At 50.5% G+C, this 26724-nt stretch overlaps 1 protein-coding gene across 1 annotated transcript; it reads left to right on the top strand.

Annotated features, from left to right (window-relative positions):
- The first annotated feature begins 6712 nt into the window (after positions 1-6712).
- Positions 6713-26400, top strand: DIPK1C (divergent protein kinase domain 1C). Its single transcript, XM_033087917.1, has 4 exons — positions 6713-7451; positions 13573-14238; positions 18234-18398; positions 21504-26400. The coding sequence occupies exons 1-4, from the start codon at positions 7254-7256 to the stop codon at positions 21720-21722; spliced, it is 1248 nt and encodes a 415-aa protein (XP_032943808.1). The 5' UTR covers positions 6713-7253; the 3' UTR covers positions 21723-26400.
- Positions 26401-26724: the final 324 nt, after the last annotated feature.

Here is a 26724-nt window from a genome sequence, read left to right as displayed (position 1 = left end):
CCCACTTTTGTGGGAGAACCAGATTTGTGCTGTGGAGGGCTGGAGAGGAGAGGGGCATCAGGTGTACCCCTGAGGAGTTGGTATTGGGGGTGGGCTTGGGGCCTGAGCAGGGCCACCAGGAGCAGAGGGGGACTTGGGCCCCAGAGGACAGACACAGGGGCAGCGGGGGTGATGGAGAATGGCTTGTGCAGGAAACAGCCGCAGCAGAGGGCACGTCACAGAGCAATCAAGTGGCCCTTGAGCTGGAGCATGTCAGCCAGCTTCCTTGTCCCAGAAGATAACTGAAAGATAGAGGTGGGACTGGAGTCACCCTGTGGGGAGAGAAAGAGGCCCTGTCATGGAGGCTTAGACAGGACTTGCTAACGGATGTGAGGACCGAGAAGGCCAGTTAGGAGCTGTAGTGGCCCAACACACTGAAAGGATGGGGGCGCTCCCCCCAAACTAAGTCAGCATAGAAAGAATCCTCAACCATACATTAACTGTGAGGAAGGCTAACAAAGTTAGCTCTCCCCATGGTATTTCTTTGCTTTTCATGGAATATCCAAAATAGAATTATTTTAAGTACTTTCAACAAATAGTTTGAGTTTTTGTAGCATCCATACCCAAAGCATGTGCTTACAATGCTCGTTGAAAAATCCACTCAACATCACTGTCATCAGGAAAACGCAAATTCAAACCACGATGAGATGCCGCTACACACCTATTAGAAGGGCCAAAATCTGGACATGGACACCACCAGATGCTGGCGGGCATGTGGAGCTAAAGGAGCTCTCATTCCCTGCTGGTGGGGATGCAAAATGCTGCAGCCACTTTGGGAGACAGTTTGGTGGTTTCTTACAAAACTAAACAAACTCTGACCATGTGATCCAACAATTACATTCCTTCGTATTTACTCAAAGGAGTTACGTCCACACAAAAATCTGTACCTGGATAATTTACAACAGTTTTATTTATGATTGCCAACACTTAGAAGCAACCAAGACGTCCTTGAGTAAATGGATGGCTAGATAAACTGTGGCCCGTCCCGACCATGGAATATCATTCAGCGCTAAAAAGAAATGAGCTGTTGAACCATGTAAAGACATGTAGGAAACTTAAATGCATCATTACTAACTGAAAGAAGCTGAAAAGGCTACATCCTTGTATGATTCCAACTACAGAGGGTGCCAAAAAAATGGATACACATTTTTAAGAAAGGAAAAAAACTGCATTAAAATTGTAATACTCAATATATACTGATTACAAAAGATGAATACAAGTCATGTGTAGACATTTTTTTGGCACCCCCGGTATGTGACATTCTGGAAAAGGCAAACCTATGGAGACAGTGAAAAGATCAGTAGATGCCAGAGTCTGGGGAGAGGGAGGAGACGGAGCACGGGTCCTCTATGATGTCATAACGGTGGACATATGTCAGGACGCACCTGCTCAGGCCCAGGGAAGATACACTCTGGGTGATAAAGATGTATGTTCATCTGTCACCACACGTGTACCGCTCTGGTCGGGCTGTGGATGGTGGGGGAGGCTCTGCATGTGTGGGAGCAGGGACTTGTGGGAAATCTGTAACTTCCTCAGTTCTGCTGTAAACCTAAGACTCCTCTAAAATATGCCGTCTAGTTCAGGAAAGTCCAGTGTGGGGTGTGAGACGGGTGGGTGCTGGACTAGGAGGTTACTGGGTGGATCAGGACGTTTCAGGGCTCCCAGAAGGAGCGTAAGGAGTGGAGGTGGAAGCTGTCTGAGCCTACCGTGTTTCCCCAAAAATAAGACCTAGCCTTACAGTCAGCTCTAATGTGTCTTTTGGAGCAAAGATTAATATAAGACCCGGGTTATTTTACTATAATATAAAACCGGGTCTTATGTAATATAATATAATATAATATAATATAATATAATATAATATAATATAATATAATATAATATGCTATAATGTAATACCAGGTCTTATATTAACTTTTGCTTCAAAAGACGCATTAGAGCTGATGGTCCAGCTAGGTCTTATTTTTGGGGAAACACAGTAGAGAAGTCCACGAGACGCTCTGTGGGGAGCAGGGCTCAGGTGGCACCTGTCTTCTACGTAATAGTGCAATCTTCTCACTAACAAAGCCACTGCTCTCTCCCAGCAACACATAAGATTAATGGGGGTGTGGGGAAACAGGTGATTTGACACGGCGGCTTCTCATATGCTGACATTTAATAGCCCTTGGTAAGGAGAATCTAATTCCAGAGCTATGAACATTTCCAGGACATTTATCTGGCAAAGCAGCAGCCTCCAAGGCATTTAGGCTCTGTGGACTTGAGCAAGCGAGACCCATCAGAGTTGAGGGTCTTTTCTTTTCACCTGCTAGGGAAAGACCCACTTAGCTGCATGCAGTTCCACAGTTAGGTGAGCAGCTGGGGCTGCAAATGGTGTCAGGCATGCTTTACGGTAAAGCACCGCTCTCTGCAAAGGGTTGCATGTCATTTGCCAAGAGGGAAATTACAAATTCTGGAATGTCACCCTCTCCTAGGGCCCTCTTATAGGAGTGTGAAGGCCAAATAGCATGATACATTATTTCCCTGTGAGGTGCCATGAATAGAATGGGCTCCATCGGGGTCTTTCATATGCGTGCACATGAAGATGGCACCGTGTATAAAGTGTGGGCTGGAAAGGAGGGGGCAGGGCCAGAGGGAGACAGGTCAGCATCCGTGTGGTCACTCCCATCCCTCCATGTGCACTGGAGAAAATCCCAACAAGCAGCTGTGTCTTGAGTTAAAATGAAAAATACAAGAAGGGAGGCCAAAAAAAAAAAAAAAAAGGTTAGACATTTCCTACAGTTTACTCCCAAGCAACACGGTACAACTGTGGGTGGTTTGGAAACCCCAGAGGCTTATAAACCAAGGCAAGTCCTGTAAGGAACTCAGTGATTCATTTCGTGCAGAGATCTCTGGCCAACTGTCCTCAACAAACAGCAAAGGCATGAGCAGGACAGCACAGCGACAGCAGCAGTGAAAGGACGGCTGCAGGACGAGGGAAAGGGACAGACTTCTACCAGGACACTTTTCCCATTAGTACAAATTTCACGGCGCAGTTTCTGAGGACAGCTTCCCTTTTCCACGGATGGATGCCAAGGGTTTATTTAACCACTCCCATTACACACAGTTACGTTACTTCCCCCAAGAATGCTTGATTCTCCTACATCAGGGCAAAATAGTTGTTGGGCTCTATAAACTCCATGACCTGGGGCTCTAAGCAAAAGTGCCAAAGAAGCCAGGCTTTCTTTTACCACTCTCAACTCCCTTCTCCTTACCTCTTGGGACCCTAGCAGTTGGTTGTAAAGGACTCCCACAGGGACCCACCCCTACCCTCCCACTCAGGCTGGCCCCAGGCTATAGAATAACTTCTCCTTCCTCTGCAAACAGAACTCTCTTTTAAAATAAGACAAAAGCAAGGTAAATACCTGGATAAAGTAAAACCCAAATGACAGTTTTTGAAGTGAAGACTAAGCTTGAGGAGAGACTTAATTTTTTTGAGTGGGGAGGGAAGTTTGGCTATCCGTCATTTTCTTCAGACCAACCCTCCCTCATCTTGTAACCCCATAACAGGGGATCAGAAACATGCCTCCTTCTGAAAGGTGGCTGGGCTTTCATCGTTGTGCAAATGTAGCCACTACTGGGATGGGCAACAGAGACCAGCCGCAGGATAAGCCACGTGTGAGTGAAAATCTTGTCCTTGATGACTTTTGCAAACAACGAGTAAAGCTGACAAACGTTTGAAACTTTCTTCGCCTGTGGCAGAATATTTCAGTGAATGATTGTGACATGCAGAGGACATGTCATACTCTCACTTCTAGAGTGGATGATCTGAACATGGAAAAGGAATTAGAACATCAAACCTAGAAGCAGGTGAGTGGGCCCCTGGCCTGTCACTCCCACTAACAGATCTGACATTCACTCAGTCCTCCTGGCCAGGGTGCTGGGAGAATGGTGTGTGCTAATGTGTGTGAGTATATCACATACAGCATGTGACAGTATTGTACAAACACAGGCATGTTCATTGTCAAAGTTTTTCTAGGAAGAAAAATACTTCGACGAGCTCAATGTATGTAAAAATGCAGCAGAATCAAGCACTAATAAACGTACTTGTCTAGTATAATCAGAGTCAGAAAACTATAGAATTTTACTTTTTCTTCCAGGAATGGCCAATAGGCAAAATATTCATATTCTGTTCTCAATGACAAGTTCCACTGTCAACAGATGAGTTCAGAACCCAAAGGATATGTTCAAACGTATCCCCAGCCCTGTGATGCATCTGCGCTGTTCAATTTAGCCTCAGGAAATCAGACAGAAATAATGATGAGTTAGAAGCGCTGTCTCAGAGCAATGGTACAGAGCACTCAACGTTCTCTGATCTTTCAGAACAAAGGCTGGAATACATATTCCTCTCATCTCTTTAGCAGATATTTCAGGATGTCCCCTGTATCAGGACCCAGATTGGGTGCTGGGATTACCTCTAGTCTAATGGAAGAGATAGATGAATAAACAGTCTAGTCTGCATGCTTGGTTAAAACTGACGCAACCTGAGGACACATTCTGTTCGCTCTGCTCTGTTGCGATGGGTGTCTGAGGCCTGGGCAGGGGGCAGAGGTCTGGCTCAGGAACACAGGGTGCCTGTGACCTCCTCACAGGACGTTTGACCCGTGTGGTCCTACAGAGCTAACTTTCCCTCTCCTTCCAGACTTTATGAGTTCTTGGGTGAATGAAGTGTGATTGAAAGGATCATCGCACTCAGCCATTCCCCACATTACGATTTCGGTTTTCACAGTTTGGGTAAAGGGGAGGAGAATGCAGCTCCTGGATTTCATGCAGCATTTTTAAGGAGTCAGGTCCTATTCAAATGAACTTGATGCAAAACCAGCACTGCGCCAGGCCACTGTTCTAGCTCTGCCTATACTCTCAGTGCTGACCTGCAGGCGCCCTGCCAGGCCCCAGGAAAGGCTGCTAGTCACTAGGAATTACACAGTGGAATCCTGATGGTGGCACCAACCTGCAGTAAGTGGGGCTCCTGGGAAATGAGACCTTGTGTTTCCTTGCTCCTTAAGCCAAAGCATCACATTTTGTTGTTAATGTAATGATTCATTTGTGTGTGTGTGTGTGTGTGTGTGTGTGTGTTTCTGCTCTAGGGAAATATCCTTAGTACCAAGGGTATAGCTGGTCTATAAGCCACCTTTCTGGCAATACCCAAAACAGGCCCTTTGGAGAGCGATTTAAAAAGACTCCCCATACCAGCTATGGGACCCCTCAGTAAGAGGGCTTGGTGAGCTGCGTTGTGGCAGACTTCAGCCCCATCCACCTTTCCATGGCTCTGTGCAGTGTACAATCTGCACAACAGGATGGCAGCCCTCGTAGGTCCTGCCTCCCAAGGATCTTCTTTCAGCTCAAGAGAGCACCATGACTTCCGTACTAAAGCAATCTGAACGTTCAGAGGATCTCTTTTTGTGAATTATAATCCTCTTTTCTTCTGTATACTTTTCTTTATAAAATGCCAAAAGGAGTGTGGTTATTAACAGACTGTAAAAACTGACAAAAGGACAGCTTACGTCGCAAATCCCAATGTTGTTAACTTTTATTTCAGGCTCTGCTTTACCCTTGTGATTTTTATTCCTAGGTTTTAAAGGATAAATGTTCACACTTCTGTCTCTCTCCTCTTTCCTATAACTGCCCTCCTCCCAATAAAATGTTTGGGAAATGGGATCTACTTTGCACCTCCAAGTCAGGATTTTCAGTAGTGTCCTGGGATGCCTTCTGCGCTCCTCTATTTTGAAATGAGCCATCCAAGTGTTGATACAGCCAGCCTGCGAAACCGGTCCCACGTGGTGCTTCCGGCTGGGGCAGGGTGTGCCCTGGAAGTGGGAGAGCTGGTCACAGCGAAGGCATGGGCATTACTGCTGTTCACTGAGCTGTCCCCAAACCCCAGTGTCACTAGGGAATATCTGCGACACACCCAAACTGCTCCTGAGGGCTGAGCCTTTACTAATTTGATGTTTCATACTTCCTGGGCACTTCTATCCCTGAGCCATGAAACTTGAAGTTAAATTGGTGAGTTGCAGAATAGATAAGGTTAGAAAGCCTGTTCCGAAGGAGAATTACAGAATGCTTCATCGGGGCCAGAATAATTCTTCCTGTGCCCACACTCAGGAATGGATGTTTTGAAATTCAGGCGCGGTGCAGGCGGGAGGGCAACCACGATGGGCTGGCAGGTATAGGCGTCGAGTAAGCTTCTGCGGAGTGAATGCAGGAGCCAAGGGCAAGGCCTCCCTGTGACAGCACCCATCCGCCCACCGCCCACCGGGGACTCTCTGTAGCGAGGGGAGAAAGGCTTTCAGGGAGAGGAGGGACAGCTCGGGTGGGGTAGGGAAGCCGTGCTGCCAAGAACCAAGGATTGCTCTGCCTGCCAGTGGCGCCTGCCTATTGTAGCCGCTGGGACGAGACACTGAAGCATGCCCCCCCCCACCAGAGGATTTTACAAATAGACACACAGGCAGATTTAGACACAATTAGCCAGCGCTTTCTCTTCGCCAGGGGGAAGCGGAGACGTTTAAGCAGCGTGGTGCTTTTGCCCCGGAAAGGACGCCCTGGAGTTTTGGCAGCCTGGGCAGTAGGCTGGATTCAGGAGGCTGCCTGGGAAAGGTGGGCGGGGTCGCCACAACGTCCCAGACTGTCCTGGACCCCGGACTTGACGCAAGCTTGGGGTCTCACCGCCGGGAGGGCCTCCCAAGTCGGGGTAGACGCAGAGGAGGGAGGAATCTAGTAGAGAGGCAAATGGAGGGGGTGCAGAGAGGGACCAGGGGCGCGGGGTGTCCGTAAAAAACAAGGTTTGGGGCACTTAGCAGCCGCCCAGAGAAGAAGGGGTAGGTCTTGTCGGAATTGAAGATGTATTGACAGAGGAGCCAGAGTCTAGACTCGGGGGAGTTTGAATCTGCGCAGATTCTGCTTAAAAGAATCCTGGTCTTCTGGGGGCAAAAAAGTGGACAGGGTGTTGGGGTGAGGCCGTGGAGCAGGGTGTCCAGCGCGCGGACCTGGAGCGGGATGCTGGGGCAGGCGCGCGGGCTGTGGCCTCCAGGCACCCCCACCCATCCCAGGACGCGCCTGGCGGGCGATCTTGCGGCGGAGCCTCCTCTCCCCTCGCGCGGCCTCTCCCCTGCGCCCCCTCCCCCGCGGAGCTGCGGAGCACCGACGCGAGCGCAGGGCGCCGGCGGCAGGAGGCTGCGCTGGCCATGGCGCCGGCGGCGGGCAAGCGGGGCCGGCTCCGGAGGTGCGGGCGGCGCAGGCGGTGCGGACGGGGCACACTAATTGCCTGCGCCGCCTGGACCGCGGGCTGGGTGTTGGCGGCCGCACTGCTGCTCCGCGCGCACCCGGGCGTCCTCTCCGAGCGCTGCACGGACGAGAAGAGCCGGCGCATCCTGGCCGCGCTGGTAGGTCCCGCAGCAGCACTGCCCCGTGAGGCGCGCCCGGGGTGGAGGGGCGGGGTGGGACACTGGCATGGAATGCCCGATGCGCACATCCCGGTCTCCCCAACGGAGAGTGTTCCCAGAAGTCCTCGGTGGGCGCGCGGGGGTGTCTCTCCCCATTTTGCCAAAATTAGTCCTTTGTCCCAAGAGTCTTCCTGCCCGACTGCTTTCCCACAGCCCCTGAGCCCGCGCTCCTAAAGAAAGTTTGCGGGTCTGCTCGGAGTCTCCCGACAGCCCCTTGGTGCCCGCGTCCTGTGTGGGGTGGCCGGGCTCCCCGCGCTGGTCAGGACGCGGCCGGCAGGGACCACGCCTCTGCCTCTCGGGTCTCGCTCCTCTTGCTCAGCTGCCGCTCTGTGGTCCCAACTTGGGCTGCACCGCGCCGCGCCCAGTGCAGACGATTCCTAGGGCCCTGCCTCCTGCGCCCCAAACCCGCGTTCGCCCCTGAGTGGTCCGTGGGACCCTTGGCAGAGTGCGCTCGGGGGAGGGGAGCGCGCCGCGGAGGCGGCCCAAACCCCGCAGACTCCTGTCCTGGGGTCATGACAGCCTTCTCTTTCCCACCAGGGAGGGGGTGGGGGGGGGACGGGCTGAGTGCTCTTTGGCTGCGCCACGCAGTTTAGGCGAGGAAGAAACGCCTGGGTCGCAGGCTGCTGCACGCACTGGGCCCCAGACGCTCATCAGTTCCTTCCAAACGTTGGCTGCTACTCAATCTCTTTGGTTCGAAAGATGATGAGCACTAAGAGACCTGAACAAAGTTGGGAATTCCCCAGAAGGAAATCCAAGAAATGTGCCCTAGCGGCTGCTACTGTGACATTGATTTCTGATGTGATCACTCAGGTCCCCAAACAGTGACCATCTAAGCATTTGGTGTGAAAAGTGATCTATTTTTTAAAGAAATCTTCAAGAAATGCACGGAAAGTTTTCGGTCCAATCACGTACTTACATATGAGTGGGCCTTTTGAGATTGCAGGTTTACAAAATGTAGTAGCGTAAAGGTTTCCAAGTAAATGATTACTATAAAAAGTGAGGTAGGAAAATTTTAAGAAATGAGTGAAATGTACAAGCTAAAAAAAAATCATATTCCGAGTCTGACATGTGTCATCATGAATTGACCAACGATGCAAGAGAGACACTTATTATCCATTCCATCCATCCATCCTTCCATCATCCATCCATCTGCTGTTACACTGAAGTTCTATCAAATTTTCTTTAAGTTGCATGAGCTCATTGATTTTTCTCAGTAATCCATATAAAAATTCCTTTCACTCATAGATATTTTCCCCTTTGTTTTGGGGGGACTGATTAACTAATTATAGTCAACAAAGATTAATAGTTTGGCCAGGATGGAATGAATACCTGTTTACAAAAATAATAATCTTTTAGATTAAAAAAACAAATGTCATTTTTCATTTATATACCTTTGGTTAAGTGGGAAAAGGCCTAATGGAAATTAAATAGCCTAATATAATTTAAGTAACTGCTAATCATAACTTTCCCAGCATTCCAGCTCATAAATTAAAACCAATTCTGATTAGAGGCTCCAGCAGTCTATCCCCAGGGGCAGGCTATGGACTTGTTTTCAGTCTGACATAAAGCTGAAGAGGTCAGGTCTGTTTCTGAAGGCTCTCAGTCCTTCCAGTCGCCAAAAGAATTATTTGAAATACCAGGTCTGTCTGTCTTCCTAAAGTTCATCTGAGGTTGTTTCAGTGAACTGACTTTTTGGGGAGCGTCATTAGGACGCCCCATTTGAGGCTGTTATTTCTCTCTCTCTCTCTCTCTCTCTCTCTCTCTCTCTCAATACTTTCCCTTTCTTCCTGCCGCGTCCCTTTCTACCTTCTCCATTCTGGATCGGTTGGTGCCAGCCCCACCCTGGCTCACTTTTAGTCAGGACACACTAATCTAGAACGAGGTTTAAATACCACCCCAGTGTCCCCAACCCAGATTGCTGGGCCCTGGCTGCCGTGTAGAGGCTGGCATTGTGGCCTCCCAGGACGCCAGTTGAATCGAGCTTCTGTCTCTGGGCTCCCCAAGTACTTCCAATTCATTCTGCCTGGCTTTTATCCTTAATGATAAAACTGGCTGTTATTTTTCTGACTGGCCTCCAGACTCTCATTAGCTTTCCCTCTGAATACCAGAGCACAGAAGGAGTAACTGAGCTGAGCCAAAGGGAGCCCTCTCTCTCTCTGGCAGAGGCAGTGAACTTGGGGGCAGCTCCTGCTGTGTTCCCAGGACCGACAGTGCGGTGGGGGCACTGCTGGCCTGTGGGGCGTCTGTAGATAAAGCTATGGAGCTGGTTAGGAGCTGGGAGTCAGGTCTGCTGGTACCCCCAAGCCCACCTGAGGCTCCTGAGGGAGCCCACCACACTCCACAGCCCTGGAAGAGGAGAGAGCTGGAAGAGCCAACTGAAATTGTTCCTGAGTCAGGCATTGGGTCTTAGAGCTTCGGATTTTTCTAGTCAGACTGCAGTGCTGCTCTTTACTGCAGCTTTTCAGCACATCTAATAATCAAGACACTGTACATCCTCTTTGACTCCTCTGTGAAGTTTCTAGAGCCCGACTATTCCCACGAACCATGCAGGAAGCTATGCCAGGCTGACGAGCCTTACACCATGCCTGATAATTTATGAGCCCGCTTCTGCTGTGCAGGCATGGAGGGGTGCGCTGCAGGTGCCCGCGTGCTTACTCTGGGCAGGCTCCATGCTCAGTAGTTGCTCACGTATGTTGCTCACGTATTTGATCCCCTCAACCACCTCTGGGAGGCACATGCTATTACAATCCCCATTTCACAAATAGCAAAATCGAGCCCCAGAAAGGCAGAGTAACTTGACCCGACTCATGCAATGTGACCCCGTGCAGTCTGATAGTAGAGACCCCGTGACAGTAAGTGGCTTCTCCAGTATGAAAACCCTCAGTTACAACTGGGTAGACTTAACCCTTCCCGGGCATATCCCTCTCAACACATCTCAAAAACATTCCCACAGACTTTGTTATTCAGAGGCTTAATGCCTTTTTGGCTAGTTAGGCTGTGATGTGATTGAATTTAGTTCCCTCCATACAGGGTTCCTTTTTAAGGGGCAGGCTTGCCTTTCTGTGCTGTGATAGAAACCCAGGGCCCCAGTGGGACCACAGCATCCAGGGCACATACCCAGGAAGACTTTGGAGCAGAGAATGACTCTATTTCCCCGAGTGCTTCGGCCATGTTCACAAAGCAGCCTGGGCTCCAAAGGGGTTGTCCTGTGGACTGGCCAGTTATTTGAGATTCTGCAGTGCAACAGTGACTGCTCGGGAAGGAAATCCTGTCCTGTCACAGGAATGTGGTAACTACACAGGAACTTTTACTCCTTAAAAACAAAAGAACACAAAAGAAAACGCAGCCGTTGGGCATCATCTCTGAGACCCTGTCAACCGTTTCCCAAACTGGAGCGGGACAGGCTTTGTTTTTGCCTGAGAACCATGGTACAAGCTGGAGACATTCTAAACAAAAGGTGCTAAGAACACTTCCTACAAGAGCTGGGAGTGCTGAAAATATGTGTTTGTATGTACACATGCCATCCGTAAGAAACACAAACCCACTGTGAGTTTAATGCATTAAAAAATGCCAGTTAACTACAATGAGCCTTTATTAATTTGGGTTTGTTTTTCAGTTTATTTTAAAACCCGATACCTGTGGATTTTGTATGTACATACCTTTGAGAACAGAAATGTCTGTAAGCTGGCAGTTAGGACCCCCTCATATTTGGAGAAAACTAATTTTAAAAATGGAGTTGAAGTAAATAAGCCACTTCTATTAAGTTAAAAAATAGTCACTTCTATAGGACATGCTGCTAATAAAAGAATTTCACAATTGTCTCTAACATGATGCCAATTATTAATTAGTTTGTAAACTTATAACTTGTACTTTAAGTTCGAAGCTTTTTAAATCTAGATTAAGTCTCTGTGTTTAGTAGGCACAGACACGCAAGAAGACCTAACAGACCCACGCTAACCCTGGTAGCCATGGTAACCAAGGTGGATGAAAGTTACATTCTACCTAAGAGGAGTGGGGCTGAAATGGCAAACATATTCCATCACAAAGGATGCCCGGAAGAACAATTCTGTAATTGCTGCATTCGCATATACTTTCCTCTGATGTAAACCATCTCCTAGGACAAACGAGGCCTCAGGGCACCGAACGTTGGGTCACAGACCTAGGACCTCAGCTGTGGGAGCGGCCGAGGTTCTGGGGACCTCGCTCCACTTCCTGTCCCGTCCAATGCCCACTGCTTCGTCCCTTACACCGCCATGTGCTGATCTTCGGAAAACAGCCGAAATTAACGTTCCCCTCCAAAATTAACGGGCCATATGCCAAGTTCAATGTTTCTACCATCATTGAAAATATCTTGCCACTCCTGTTTGGAATTGCCTTCCGGTTTTGCAGGGACAAATGTTGTATAGATTTCAATTCAATTTGAATTTGATTTCATGGACGCAGTACAGTTTCGCAGGAAGCACTGTGCCGTGCGGGTGCCAGCAGGTGAGGGGGATGGCACAGGGACCCACTGGGATCGTTTAGTGAGAGCAGGGGGCAGAGGAGGGAGACAAGCATCCCCACTGGCAGGTGGGACTGATCCGATCTGTGCAGCGTAGGAAGAATTTTTGTCAGGTGGAGGCCTAGGCATGGCGGTTTTGATAGGATACACCGTCCATCACACAGGCGTGTGGCTTTCCTCTCAGCTCCCCTGAGCACATCTGCTTCTCTGAACACACTGCACTGCGTTGCAGCTCTGGGTCTTTGCACAGGCTATTCCCTGCGATGGAACTGCCCTCGCCTTCCTTGTCTGTTAGGTGGATTTGCAATTTGTCTTTCAAAATTGAGCTCAGATGCATTTCTCCAGGAAGAAGCCTCCCTGGCCCTAGACTTGTAATGACCAGGGCTGGATAGGGTGGGAAAGAACTAGCATTTCCTGAGATGACCAGGTCCTCTGCACCCTTGACCTTGGTTGACCTTCTTCATAGGCTTCCTGTAACATAGTATCATCTTCCCATGTTATGGACTTGAGAACAAGTCACACACCTAGTGAGGGGCAGAGCCCAGAGGCAAACCCAGTCTTCCCCAAAGCCACGCCTGGTCGTGTTCCTATCTTGCTCATGTCACATTCCACGGTCATTTAGGAGATCCGAAGGCAGCCACCTCTGGTCTGTGAACTCTTAAGCCTGGTACTCTTAAGTTGGATCGTGGCTCAGCTCGCGTTTGGCTGGGCTAAGTTCGGAAAGTGGCTCTGTTAATTTGAAGGTGGCCAGGTGTGGCTGAGGCAGGTAGCCTGGCCGGTGGCCATTCCTCTAGCATGTCCACAGGGCAGGGCCTGGTGGACTGCCTTCTTAGGGATGACTGCACTGCGGTGTTGAGGGGGGCTCACCAAGTCCCCTCGTGTGGCACTCGTCAAACGAGCCCCTGAAGTTTAGTCATTGGAGGGCTCTGGACACCTTCCTAACCACCGCCAGGTACTAAACACACCCTCCATGTCCAGAATGTACCCCCCGCGGTTCCTCTCTTCTGAAGGGCATCCCGGGCGCCTTCCAGTCTATCCTGCCAACATCACCAGCCAACGGGCCTGTTCGAACTCCTGTTTCCTGCAGTGAGTTCCCTGAACCCCTATAATCCTCCCGAGCCAGTTGGCATTACAGGCCACACTGCTCATATGGAAACAACGGGCCCAGGGGACCTTCCTGTAGGAAGGCCATGACCGTGATCTCGGGGCCACAACCCCCCCCGAGATCTGACTTAGTTGTCCTTGGATGGGGTTAAAAGCTCTCTGGTGACCCTAACACCCAGCCCAGCCCTCTCACTGACAGGTGATGGAGCTGACACCCAGATGGCAAAACGACTTTTCCCGGCGTCACACAGCTGGGTGTCCTGGTTCTGAGGATCCAGTCTGGGGCCTGACTGAGACACTCTGAAGTGTCTGCCTTAATTACTCACTGACCTGAACAGCCATGTGGCTCCTATTCATGAGGTTCTCTCAACAGCTGATCAGAAGCGCCCTAAGTACGGGGACCAGCCTGGTCCTTTCCTGCCCGCTCTGTGGTGACCGACTGCCCCTTCCTTGCAGTGCCGGGACTACCAGGGCGGCGTGCTGGTGGGCGACCTCTGCCAGGACCTGTGCGTGGCTGGGCGGCTGCTGTACCGGCGCTGCCTGTACTACGAGAGGGGCAAGAAGGTGCTGCAGGCCGACTGGCGCGGCCGGCCGGTGGTCCTCAAGTCCAAGGAGGAGGCCTTCTCCAGCTTCCGGCGGCCCGGGCTGCTGGAGGACCAGGCCTGGAAGGGCGGCCAGGACTTCCCCGAGGCAGAACTCCTCCTGCTGGTGGCCGGCGAGGTCAAGAACACGCTGGGCCTGGAGCTGTCCCACGGTGGTCTGGGGCTGCTGTGGCCGAGGCTCCGGGGTCCCCGCTGGCGGGGCCAGCTGGCCAGCCTGTGGTCCCTCCTGCAGCAGGAGGAGTTCGTGCTGCTCAGCCTGCTGCAGGACCTGAGCCGGCACGCCCCACCCGTGCTGGGCTCCTGCGGCCACTTCTATGCCGTGGAGTACCTGGCAGCCGGCAGCCCCCACCACACTGCCCTCTTCCCCCTGGGCGGGGCCTCCCGGGGCCTGGCCCGGGCCATCAGTGACATGGCGCTCAGCTTCCTAGACCTGGTGAGCCATTTCGACAACGACTTCTCCCACCGCCTCCACCTCTGCGACGTCAAGCCCGAGAACTTTGCTATCAGAAGGGACTTCACGGTGAGTGGCCCTGGGAGGGTGCCTTTTCCATGTGGGGGTCCGGGTGGTTGTAAATGAGGGGATTTCTGAAGTCCTGGGAAACACCGTAACATGATGCAGTCTTCTGGCCTGGACCACCCCTGCCCTAGCAGCCCACCCTCCCTGGGTGAGAATTCAAAGTACACCAGCACCTCACGCCCTGCCCCAGCAGTGGGGCCTGTAATGAAAGGACTGCGGGGGCTGAGGGCTGTAAGGCCGTGCGTCCTCGTTCCCCAAGGGCCACTTGGGTTTCTCCACAGCAGCGCAGCAGGTTCTGGAAAGGTGGCTCTTGCTGCGTGCAGAACACAATCTTTAGGTGATGATGGGGCGGCAGAGGATGGCCTGTGGGGGCCTCTGCACAACAGCCCAGTTGGCAGGTGCGGTTTTCAAACGGCCCACACTCCACTATGATGTGCATCTTCTTCTAGCACATTCTCCCTGGAGGGTTCTAGGTACTTCCTCTCTGTGGGTCAGACCTCGGGAGGAATGAGTGGAGTTTCGGTGCCTTCCACAAGGGAGAAACCTGCCCAGTGGAAACGTCTGCCTGTGCACTGCTCTGTCCATGGCACATGCATTGTAGCCTCCACTCCAGTGGCTGAGGAATTAAACAAGGTGGAGAAGCGAAAGCAGGAAGGGATGTCAGTGTCTCCTTATGAGATAACACCCTCCCACTGCCCCCAGCGAGGCTAACCCGGGCGTCAGATCAATGCCATGGTGATCTGCCATTGACTGGGGTCCCTCCCCCTGCTGCAGCGGTTAGCTCATACACTGCAGGTGCCGGCAGGTGAAGGGCCAGGCAGGCTGAACTCTGGCCCCCTCAGTGGGCGGTCACTGTGGGGCTAGCTCATGGTGGAACAATGCTCTTTACGACAGGAAGAAGGTACTATTACTGCCAGCCATGGCCTCCAGGGCAGGTGGCACCAGGTGGCACAGGACTGCCTCCTGAAGACAGCCTGCAATCAGTGCCAATCCATCCTCCAAGCCTCGTCTCGAGGTGGAGTAGCATCTGGCCCAAACCACTCTGTCCTGATGCTCTTCCCTGGCTGCCCCAGAGGGTCTGATAAGCGGGGGCGGCTCCACGTGTGGAAGGACAAGAGCTGAGAGGTTCTGGGAGGTTCCAGAAGATGCCAGAAGGACCTTGGATCTATCTACAATACTCTGGGCTCCAGGAGACCCCTCCAGACGAGTAGTGAAGGGGAGGGATGCCCCAGACTCATCAGCTTATTTCTCAGAGCTGCGACCCTGAGGGAGGCTTTCTTTCTTCCTGAGCAGGGAGGTTATGGAATGGACTCGAATGGCCATTGTTCTCCTCAGAGCAGTCCTGGGGTCACAGCCACCCTGACGCCTTGGGGAGGGGGTGGAGTGTCCACACACAACCGCTGGCATTGGGCAGTTATGGGGCCAGTTCGTCTCATCATTAGATCACTTGTTTTTCATCCAGAAAGTATAAGAGAGTGTCAATGTGTGGAATTCAACAGGTGTGATGGAAGTTGAGAGACTTGAGAGGCTGTGGTGGCCGCGTTCCCAGGAGAGGCTCTGGAAGGAGGTGGGGCCGATGGGTCTTCCCTGGAGCGTGGGCACCACAGGACGTTACTGGCTCGCGCATCCACTTCAGTTATGCCTTTTGCCTTTCCGCGTGTTGCACATAATACTAGGCGCAGAATATTTGTTCAGTGAGGTAATGGCTGCACTCTGACCTCCACCAGACTTGCCGCGTGGACTGGTTCTGGAGCACACGGGGCCGCCGCCTGTGCCTGAGCGCTCACGTGGGGGGTAATGGGGAGGAAAGGACCCTGGTATTATTGACTTTCCTTATGATGCTGAGGTTCAAGAAGTTAATTTTCCCTGTAATGTTACAACTTTTAAGTGAAAACCAGCAGTAGAATCAGCAGTATCAGAGAACTTGATGGAAATGCAAATTCTCCAACTTCACCCCAGACCTACTGAGTCTGAAACTCTGGGGGTGGACGTGGCAACCTGTGCTTTACAAACAAGCCTCTGGTGGTCCTGATGCTCTGCAGCTTGAGAATGAGCCAGCTCAGCGACCGTCCTGCAGGTGGGTCCTCCCTTTGGCGGATGCTGCCCTGCTGCCCACATGGAAGAAGGACTGACGGTCGTTCACTTTCTTCCGGTCCCCATGGGCAGGTCTTGACAATGTAGCTGGTGGTTGGAAATGAACAAGTAGGAAACATCTTTACTTCCTGCTCCCAAACTACTGCCAGCAAGAGTTTCTTTCCAACAGGTGATGCTTCCTCCTCTAGAGCCATGCTTTTCAGTAGAGAGTGAAATAATTCTCATCGGTCCCTTCTAGCCTGTTGGCAGGATGGTCTGAAGAAGATGGTGCGAGTTAGGTAATTCCATGCACGAAGAATTTTATGACTCTCCTGATGCAATTTAAGAAACCTCCCACAGTTTCCCCAGTTTCTTTTGTCACCGTTCCTATTTTAGGTACACAGAGTTATGCTCACAATAGCTGTAATCTGTTCTGCACCACCGACTAAAACTTTAAAAATGAATCTGGCTCTCCTGGGAGATGGAAAGGGAACACTCGGAAATGGTAGAGAGAGAAGTTGTGAGGATCTGAAATTCTATCTAGGGGCCCAGGAAAAGTGGGGGGATTACCAGAAACTATGGAAGAAAAGGATCTTGAAACCCCAATAATAAACTATAAAGACAATAGATTCATTAGCATAGGTAATATGTTTTTAGTCTATTAAGCAGCGTAAATAATGAAATGACATATTTCTTTTGGCTAAATAATGAGACAGGAAAAACTGATTAAAATGATAATTTCTGTTTGTTGTGCCTGAATTAGTAATTAGGCAAAGCTCTTAAATAGGGAAAAGTTCCCTGTTCTTTAATTATTCTCCACATATTTTGAAGTAAATTATTTTCCCTCCTCTGTTTTACTGAATAATACTGAAGATTGCCTCCTGGCATCAGTCCTGAACAAGACACAAAAGCGAATGAACACTCTTTTGAGATGCTACCAAAGGGAGAAGGAAAGGCTGACATTTTGATATTGGCCTGTGAAGGCTTGTGAAATACCACAGACTCCATCAAATTCATCAAGTCTTCCCATAGCTCCTTAATACCTGCCTGATTTGAGCAGAGTCCAGGTTTTCTCAGATTTGAGCTAATTTTATTTTATTTTTTAAAAATTCAAGTGGTTGAGGGAAATATGCATAATTCAGATGTTATTCTTTTACTGGTTTTGAAGGCTATTTGGTTTGAAGCCAAGAAGATAAGTCTGAAATTCCAGGGGGTCCTCACATTCTCATGCTGATTTGTGCTGTTGAATCAGAGTCCACAAGTATCAACCCTAATTCGAGAACTTGGAGGCTGTTATTCTAACCCTTCCCCCACCCCCAGTCCTGTGTCTACCTGAACAATCAGTTACAAACCAGTTGACTCAGGTCACAGAGACGCGAGCGATAGTCACAGGGACGCCATCGATAGACAACTTGGGTCCCATCCACTCCATTTTCACCAACACACCCAAGACCTGTCTCCTGAATGTAGTGTCCTTTTGCTGCCTATATTCACGGGGACAGATGATCCGTATTTGACTGCTTTTGTAATCCTGACCCTGGAAGGTCAGAGACCAAAGTGATAAAGCAACGGAGGGGATGCTAATTCATTTTTAAGATATTTCAGAGATTTCTACTTTTAAATCTACGGAACACTTAAAATGAAAAGTGGTGCTTCTGGTTACGGTTCGGAACGCTAAGCTTTCACTAGTGCTAGCAGCTAAAGCCTTGCAATGTAATCTGCACCATGCCCCTGGCTGGTGGAAATCAACGGAGGCCTCCCCTGCGGTCGGCCGTCCTGCTGGCTGGCTGCTCTGTGGCCCCCACTCTGGGCCCCCCCCCTGCTCTGGGACACCTGCTCCCGCAAACCGGGAGAGGGCGCTGCATGGGCTCCCGCTTACTGAGCTCCCATGGCCCTTCGATCACCCTGTGCCCTTTTGGTTACAGGTGGTGGCTATTGACGTGGACATGGCCTTTTTTGAACCTAAAATGAGGGAAATTCTTGAGCAGAACTGCACGGGAGACGAAGACTGCAATTTCTTTGACTGTTTTTCCAAGTGTGATCTGCGAGTGAACAAGTGTGGAGCAGAGCGTGTGAACAGCAACCTGCAGGTGAGCAGGGGGCATGCCCTCCGCCTTCCGCCAGCCTCAGCCTCCGCTAGGCTGGAGCACCCTGTTAATGCCAGGAGGCCCCTGTTTCTGTGCCACCTGAGGGCAGGACGGTGGGAGACTGGGTGGTCACTTGTTCTTTGCTATCTGCCCCAGGGGGCTGTTGGTCTAATGGTGCCGCTCCCAGCAAAGCCTGTTCCTGGCCCCACCGCGTTATGGGGGGGCTTCGATAGCTATTCTCTCTGGGTCTACTTTCTGCATCTACACACACGCCAGCACGAAGGATGAAAAGAGTACAAAGCAGTCCTGAGACAAGTAGGGAGGTTGGATGGACACCAGTCCAGGCAGGTTACCAGTTAGGGTCAGCAGGTGGTTAACAGCGAGAGGACATGTGTCCTGAGTCCTGGAATCAGAGATAAGGGGGACTCCATACTGGGTCCCGGCTTTCAGATCGGGTCTAGAGCCAGAGAGGTCCCCACTGCGGGGCTCAATACCCCATCAGCCTCTCCCATGGGCAGTTGTCTGCTCTCAGCCCTCACCTCAGGCTCCCAGGTGGGCGTGGATGAGCCTGGCCCCTGGGAGTTGATTACAACCAGGAGGAGGTCACCGCAGAGAAGCTGGGCTTACTTGCCCCCCACCGCCTGTGCCTGCGATCGCAGCTACACTCTTGCCCCCACTGTCCTGCTTTGTTGCTCTCCCGTCCAACTCTTGCCCCAATCCCACTCGCACTGCAGCCTGTTCCTAGGGTCCTCCACCCCGAAAACCAGGGTGACCCCATGCAGGCCTGGTGACGTGGACCTAGGTGGGAGCAGGCCTCAGCGTGGTGCCGTGTCATGCCACAGGGAGTACTCACCTGGGGACCTGGACAGCGGTGGTTGATCCGGGGTCCTGCAACAGCCCGACGAAAGCTTGAGCTGGAAGCCCAGCAGTGACATGGCCTTTGGAGGCTTCTCCATCCCAGCCTCTAACTTCCTGTGGACTCATGCCCTCGGCGTGTCTGCAGCAAAATCTTCAGCTGTGGGAACAAGAGGCTTTTTTTTTTCACTAGAGCATCGGCCACCTGTGACCTCATCCCACAAAGTGGAAACACTAACACCTGCCCTTTGCAGCATCATGAGCCTGGGGTTCCTGTCCTTAAGATATGAAGGGCTCTTACAGATCCCTGCAGATGTCCTTGCAGAGGCCCTCACCCCCAGCCTCTGCGGCTGGCTCCGAATGTGTCCAGGATTGTCCTTCACCCACCAGAGCTTCTTGCTTCTTTCCCAGATCCCAGGGGCAGCAGCTGGTGCGTGGTCAGTGGCTTTGCTTATGCCCCGCTCCCTCGCCTCAGAGGGGAACAACTCTGCGGTGTGGGGCCTTCCTAGCACCAGAAGTTCACCTTCTCTCTCAGTTCCATGGAGGCGAGGTCCCCAAGAATGCCCTCAATAAATCCCTGCATGCAAACCTCATCTTAGAGTCTGCTCCCCAGGAAACCAATGTAAGCAAGGGGCTTAAGTTAAAACGAAAAGACCAACGTCCAGTGGAAACGTGGGCACAGGATATCAACGGGGCCATTCACAGGGAAGGAAGTACAAAGGGCCCTCAACCTGACTGGTAAGAGGAACAAAGCAAATTCAACCATTTCAGCCACCCACCAGCATTCTCGTAGGACATTGCTGAGAGCTCAGCGCAACCTGTATGGGGCCAGTCTGGCGTTATCTATCGAAACAAGAAATGTACATGCCTGTGGGCTAGAAATTCCATTTCTAGAAATTTAGTCACATGCATAAAAGGAAAATGACATATATGCAAGATATTTATTGCAGCATTGTTCATAATAGCAAAAGTTAGTTAAGTAACCTAAATTTCCATCGATAGGGGACTAGTTAAGTAATTTGCACCCACACATTGGAGGTGCAGCCATTAAAACACGTGGGCTCTCCTGATAAGAACTGACTTGGAAGACTCGCTCTGATACTTGGTTAAATGGGGATGGAAGCTATAGAGCAGTGCATGTATATAGGACCATTTATGTAAAGTAAAAGGAAAGGGAAGCGCACACACGGGCTGTGTCTACCCAGAATCTTCTAGAAGGAAACTGAAGGGAGTGGTTGCCTCTCAGCCAGAGCTGAGTGTCTGGCGATCAGAAGCAGGACGGAGACCAAGCTTACAGTCTATCTTTTGCACTACAGTATAAACATTTGAAATGTTTGCACATGAAAATGTACGATCATTTCAAAAAAGAAATAAAATGACTTGTTTTTTAAAAAAATCCTGGCCCTTGCGGGCATTGGGAAACAAAAGTTACAGTTATGAAACAGCAGCTCTACAAAATTGAGGCATTTGTTAGATGAGGCTAATATAAAGCGTGATATAGAAAAATAAAGCACTATTAATTATGCAGCTCCCCGTCCAGTTCTCCCACCAGGGAGGAAACAGAAAGCTGTAAAACAAACAGCAGGTTTAAACTGAGAATTTAAAGAGCTCTTCAGCATCAGTGAATTTCTTTGTCATTAGACTTAAAGGCTGTGGGAGAATGGCTGACTTTTTACTTCTGCTCCTAAAATACATTTCAAGGGCTCCTTTAGAGTCTCAGCGTTTCCTTTCCAATATGCCTTTTCCTCCTGCCAGCCTCAGTGCTATCACGTTGGCACACTTCTCACCAGCAGGTCATCTGAGGCTGAGGACAGCCCTGTCAGGGGGTGATCACTGTTACTGGGACCATTTTTATGGCCAAGAAAGCCCCTCCTCGGAATGGGGTGCCTGCAGACCTGCCGAGGGGCCGCTGTGACTGCGTATGACTTTCTGCTCCCCTTTCTCTTCAGTCCCTTCTGAAGTGTCCCCTAGAACTTGCTCCATCTGCCGGGAGGCTGGAAATAGAAATGTTCTACCTCACACGGGGTTGCCCTTGTCTCTGAGGCAAAGTTTCTTCATGGGGCTGAGGAGGTTCAGTTCCAGAAGGGAAGACATGTATCAGAGTCCCACAAAGTCTGCAGGCCTCCCCGCCCCTGAAGGACGTGGGGGATGTGGGCGAAGAGCGAAGGCCTGGGAGACCCCGTGGCAGGCTCTGGGGCCCTTCCAAGGGGGATTTGCTGCCCTGAACTGACTGCTCCCTCGCCTTTCTCTCAGGTCATCTGTGACAAGATATTCCGCCACTGGTTTTCCTCGACTCTCGGGAGCTCTGCCATTTCCTTGGAGCTTCGGCTGCAGTTACAGGAGACCGTGCAGGATTGTGCGGACCCGGGCCACCCTGCCGGGCTCCCCCAGAGAGCACCCCCTAATGTGTTCCGGAAGCTTCAGCGTCTCCTGCAAGCCACACTGAGAGAACTGCAGGAGGTGGATAACTAGCCACTGCTGGCCTTTAAAACATTCACTCTGCGTTGTTTTAAGGAGAAGATGTTTTCACTCTGCAGGTGAATGACCCCTCAGGTATCACTGTGGTCGTCAGAATGTGGCATCGCTCATGGCTGTTTCGATTCCACGTCAGCTGCCGAGATGTGTGCCTCCTTCTCTCCTGTCCTGGCTTTCTGTGCTCTTGTTTGAAGAGACCATCCTGGCCTCTCACCGGTCACCCCTTTGAAAGTGATATGAGGGGGGCACAGCACAATTTACTTTTGGGGGGTCCTCAGTCAGAAACAGCTCCAAGTGTTCTCCCTGAAAATGGTCCCCAGGTTAAAAAAAGTGCAAGTGTGTGCATAGGTGTGTGTGCATGAGTGTGTGTGCACATGTGAGGGTGTGCATGTGTGTGAGGGTTGTACAAGTATGTGTGCATGTACACGCGTGTACGCACGGATGCCTCAATGAGCACTCAGTGTGAGCAGTGTGTGAGGCGTGTGTGCTGTGTGGTGGGAGAAGGTGGTTTCTGCAGTGTGCCCTCTGGGACAGCAGGCTCAGCAGCCGGAAGAGTTACTTTTCTTTGGGAATGAAACACAGTAAAGAACAAAAGCTGCATCTGTAGGAAGTGTCATTTGTATTGGACAGTAGGTGCAAGGCCAGCTCATGGTAGTTTTCAGCTTGGGGACCCATTGGTCCTCTGGATCGTTTTCCGGGAGCCCCTCCCCAGGGAGTAGGGTTTGGCAGGAACTGCAGGTTTGCTTAACGCTGTGTCATCTCAAGAATTGGAAGTGCAGTGAGTACCCAGCTGGCACTGGCCGCAGGCAGGACGAGGCCAGCCCTTCCTGTCAGCTGACTGAAGACCCAGTCAGGCACCACGTCACCACGCCACACTTTGGTAGACATGCTTTTCCGTGGAGTCGCGACAAAACTGCAAACATGAAGGAAACCGCATTCTGGTCGCCCTCCTGGCAGATGAACCCACGGGGAGCAAGCCAGGCGTCCACTCAGAGGGCACGCATGTCTACCCCACACCCAGGACAGTGAGACACATCACGTAAACAGCTGGTCAACTCAGAGGTAAATCGAGAGAGACACTGAGCGAGGATGAGGTGATTCTGTTCATGGTTTACAAATCGGAGAAGACAGATTAATTTGAAGTTTTGAAAAACTCACACATTGACAAATCCCAAGCCATTTCTCTCTTCCTTCCCCAGCCCTTCCTGATCAGACAAAGGGAAGTGCCTACTTATGTCCATCTGCCCGCCTTTCCTCCGGCCACACAGCAGGTCCGCCCCGGGGCTCGCTCCGTGGAATGACCTATGAAGCAGGGGACACTGAAGTTCAGGGGGACTCTGAACTGCTTGACGCCCCACAGCCCACACTGTTTGAAGTCCCATCGTTACCTGCTAGGCCAACCCCCTTCCACCACCACTGCTATTTTTACAAATGACTGAATTCCCTAATGGGTCCCCTGCCATCGTATGTATGAACAAGTCCCTCTACATTTGTACTCTCCGGCAGGAAGAAAAGACCCATGTCAGTCACTTTGGTGACAGAAGTAAATTAAAACTAACGCATGAAGCACAGGCCTCAGGCTAGTAGATTCTAAAGAAAAGAATCAGCTTTGGCGCTGGGCGAAGGCTCCCCTTCACCAGAGCTGTGCCATGTGCGGTGTATTCTGCAATGCTGAGGGTCTCAGCGAACCCCGGGAGCCCTCCGGCCAGGTTCCTTTTATGAACTGAAGGTTTCCATGAAGACTGGTGTGAAACAGAGGGTGAGGGAGGTGGGAGGCAGGGGCTCTGTGTTCTGTGCCCTTAACAGTTAGCTTTAGCACTGTGAGGGCAAATGGGCCTGACACGGGTTGACCCTGGAATTACAGCCCTTCTTAGCGCTGGCTCAGAGCTAACCAGCCAAGCAGCAAAGCTGCCTCCAGAAAGGGAAAAGGTTTGCTTTCATTTCCACCCAACGGAAACAAATGTTTTTGTTTATCATGGAAACGATGCAATATGTAATTACCCAACACAACAGTGTTTTTATTGCTGAAAAGGAATAGTTTTATCACTTTCCCCTGGGGTTTGACTCCCGCCAGGAGAATTCCATTAACAGCAGTGTCTCTTAAACTATTTGTGCAGAGTTCAGTTTGTGTTTTTAATTCTCCAACCCTTCGGAAATAATACAAGAAACAAAGACTGTTGTATCAGTATTTAATATTTTTAATGTGACAAGTGACACTGTTTCTTGCTTATCTGATTGACCAACCACCCTACCTATAGGAGAAAATGTCTACCTAAATGGTTTCTCTGTTTTGTTTTAATAACACATGCATAGTATACAAGACACCCTCAGAGATTTGTTCGTGGACATCAAGCAGATGATACAGTGAGTTCAGCAGGCATAGGCTGTTTCTTTTCAAGTTTCATCCCAGTTAAAGCAAGTGGTGCTTTATTCATCTCTAATACCTCAACAGGAGTCAATTTTCACAATTTATCTTGATAAATTATAGTTAAAATTATCTTTGGGTGAAACAATTCCAGATTATATGCCCCAATGGGTTATAGCTGACAAATACTAAGTGCACAGAAATTGTAGGAGGCTCGGACCACGTGGTGGCTGAAGTGATGGAGGAGGGCTGGATATGCCAGCAATGACAGCTGGCTACAAAGGTTTCTAAACCCTGCTCTCAGTTGTCTCCTCACAGGAAGTGAGTAGCAAGCAGAAAGCAGTAGCAAGCAGTAGCAAGCATCCATCTGATGCAGAAAATGGGAGCAGTGTTTCTCCACAAGTGGACCCAGACCCCTGCTTTGGAATCACCTGGAGGCTTCTTTGAAATGCAAATTCTGAGTCTAGAATCAAGGTCTTTGGGGATGAGGTTGCCAACCACCCCAAGGAGTTTGGATGCACCCCAAAGTTTAAGAATCTTGCTCCGTAGGTCTGGCTGAGTCCTTCTTCATTCTAATCATGGAGGCCCTCACTGGGTGGCCCAGGCAGGCCTTGGACTGGGGTGTGACATCTATAGCTAGTCTTTCCTCAGGCACGCTCCCCTGAGTTACAGGGCATTTAGTCAGTTTTTCTGTAAAAGATCATCTTTAAACGCAGCAATGGCTTGCTGACCAATCACTTTTGCATAATAGACCTGGAGGTACGAATTCTGTTCTTACAGCTTCTATTCCTTCTATTACTTAATGTCAACTCTCACTGGCCCGGTTTCCCAATTCCCAGGGGTAAGAACCAGTTGCTCTGCTTCTCCCTCCTTGGGCCAGGGGTGTGGGATCTGCCTGGCATTGCTCTGCCCTGAGCCTTCTGCTGTCTGTCTTAACAGAGGAAGTGCCATTTTGTCCCCATTTAGTTGGGAAGTGCCCCCTCCGAAAGCTCCCTGCTCCCTCTCTGTCAGTCGGAAGAGAACACCCTTAGCTCCTGGCAAGGACAGAAAACATGTAGTCAGCTATCAAGTGTGCGATTTTTATTTGGGAAAGGTCAGCAGGCAAGTCCATTAAAGTCATCCTAACTCGTTTACTCTGGCCACCTGCATTGCCAAAGCTTGCGGGCTCTGAAAGAAACCTGAGGTAGAGCCAACGGGATTCCAGGACGTCTCCCAGCTGTCATATTTACAGACCCATCTCAACAAATGCATGATTTTTTAAACAGGTATACAGGGGTTTTCCCGCAGACGCTTTTGCCCCTCTTTTCATTACCATGACCACTTCTCATCCTTCATTTCTGTTGATTGTGGTATTTTAAACTGGTTTTCTAGTGGCAATGATGAAAAACTTGGAGCCACTCATGCCCTCTTGTCTGTTTCCGCTTCCGAGCAGGGCACACCTGGGTGCTCAAGAAATGTTTGGGTACCCAGAGAGGACCTGGCCGGCCTGCCATGCCCTTACCTTCCTTCAAACCTGGTCGTCAAGGCACCGCACTGAGTTTTCAGGGAGCTGGAAAGAGCACACCTACTCCACCCATACCGTGGCGTCACCCACCGGCGGAGGCATATTAATCCCAAGCCCTCCTGTCTCCGGCTCCCTCAGCATTTCAAACCTTCATTCTTTGCTACAATTTTCCTTCTCTTTAATCACTTTCCCTTTTATCCTCTCCAGCCTCGATGTGCCTTTGAAGGCAGGGAGGTGAAACTGGAGAGTGCAGTCTAATAGGTCGAGTAGTCCTGAGGAAGCTACGAAATTCTTCAAATTAGTGCTTTCGGTCAATGCCTCTACTCACTGTAAACATGCGTGCTTAACTTCTGCTGCTGCCACATTTCTAATTTTGCTATTTTCTCTGAAAGTCCTTGGCTGAAACCGTTGCAGGGCGAACCTTCTCCAAACCTTCTGACACAACTGGCTGCCAGAGACCAGGGAGGCGCTCCTGTAGAGGCCCCCACAGGTGCAGCCTCTCGATGGGTGGCGTGGTAGCCAAGTGCATGCTCGGTGGAGATGGACCCCAGGCACAGAGTGTTTCTCACAGAATCACCACCGCCTGCAACAGCTGAGGGTTTGACGGGTTTCCAGAGTCTCTCCTGTCTCTTGGAACAAGTGTGTTAACGTCGTAGGCTTTTGGGTCGAGAAAAGCAGACTCTGAAGCTTTTAAAAGCAATTCTGATTTATTGTATTTAATAGTCATTTTGCAAAACTCTGTGCACCTGGGACCAGACCTCACACCCACACGGTTCTCTGCAAAGAGGCCAATATCTACAGCAACGTTTGAGGAAAAAAAAAAAAGGGCAAAGAACGAAAGAAACATGGCTTGTTCTTGAAGAGTCAAGTCAATGCACTCCATTTTTTTTCCCTCGTGGTAAAATATAATAAGCTAAAAGTTACCATTTCTAAGTGAGTAATTTGGTGGTATTATGCACATTCTCACTGTTGTTTAAGCGTCACCACTACCCATCTCCAGATCTTTTTCATCATCCCAAACTGAATCTCTGGCCACATTAGAGGACAACGCGCCACTCCCCCTCCCCCAGCCTCTGGCCCCACCACCTACTTCTTGCCTCTGAGAATTTGATGACTCATGTAAGTGGAAT

The sequence above is a fragment of the Rhinolophus ferrumequinum genome, chromosome 19, assembly GCF_004115265.2.
Source record: "Rhinolophus ferrumequinum isolate MPI-CBG mRhiFer1 chromosome 19, mRhiFer1_v1.p, whole genome shotgun sequence".
NCBI classification, from domain to species: Eukaryota; Metazoa; Chordata; class Mammalia; order Chiroptera; family Rhinolophidae; genus Rhinolophus; species Rhinolophus ferrumequinum.
Note: the sequence above shows the minus strand (reverse complement) of the source record. Positions and strands in the feature narration are given on the sequence as shown.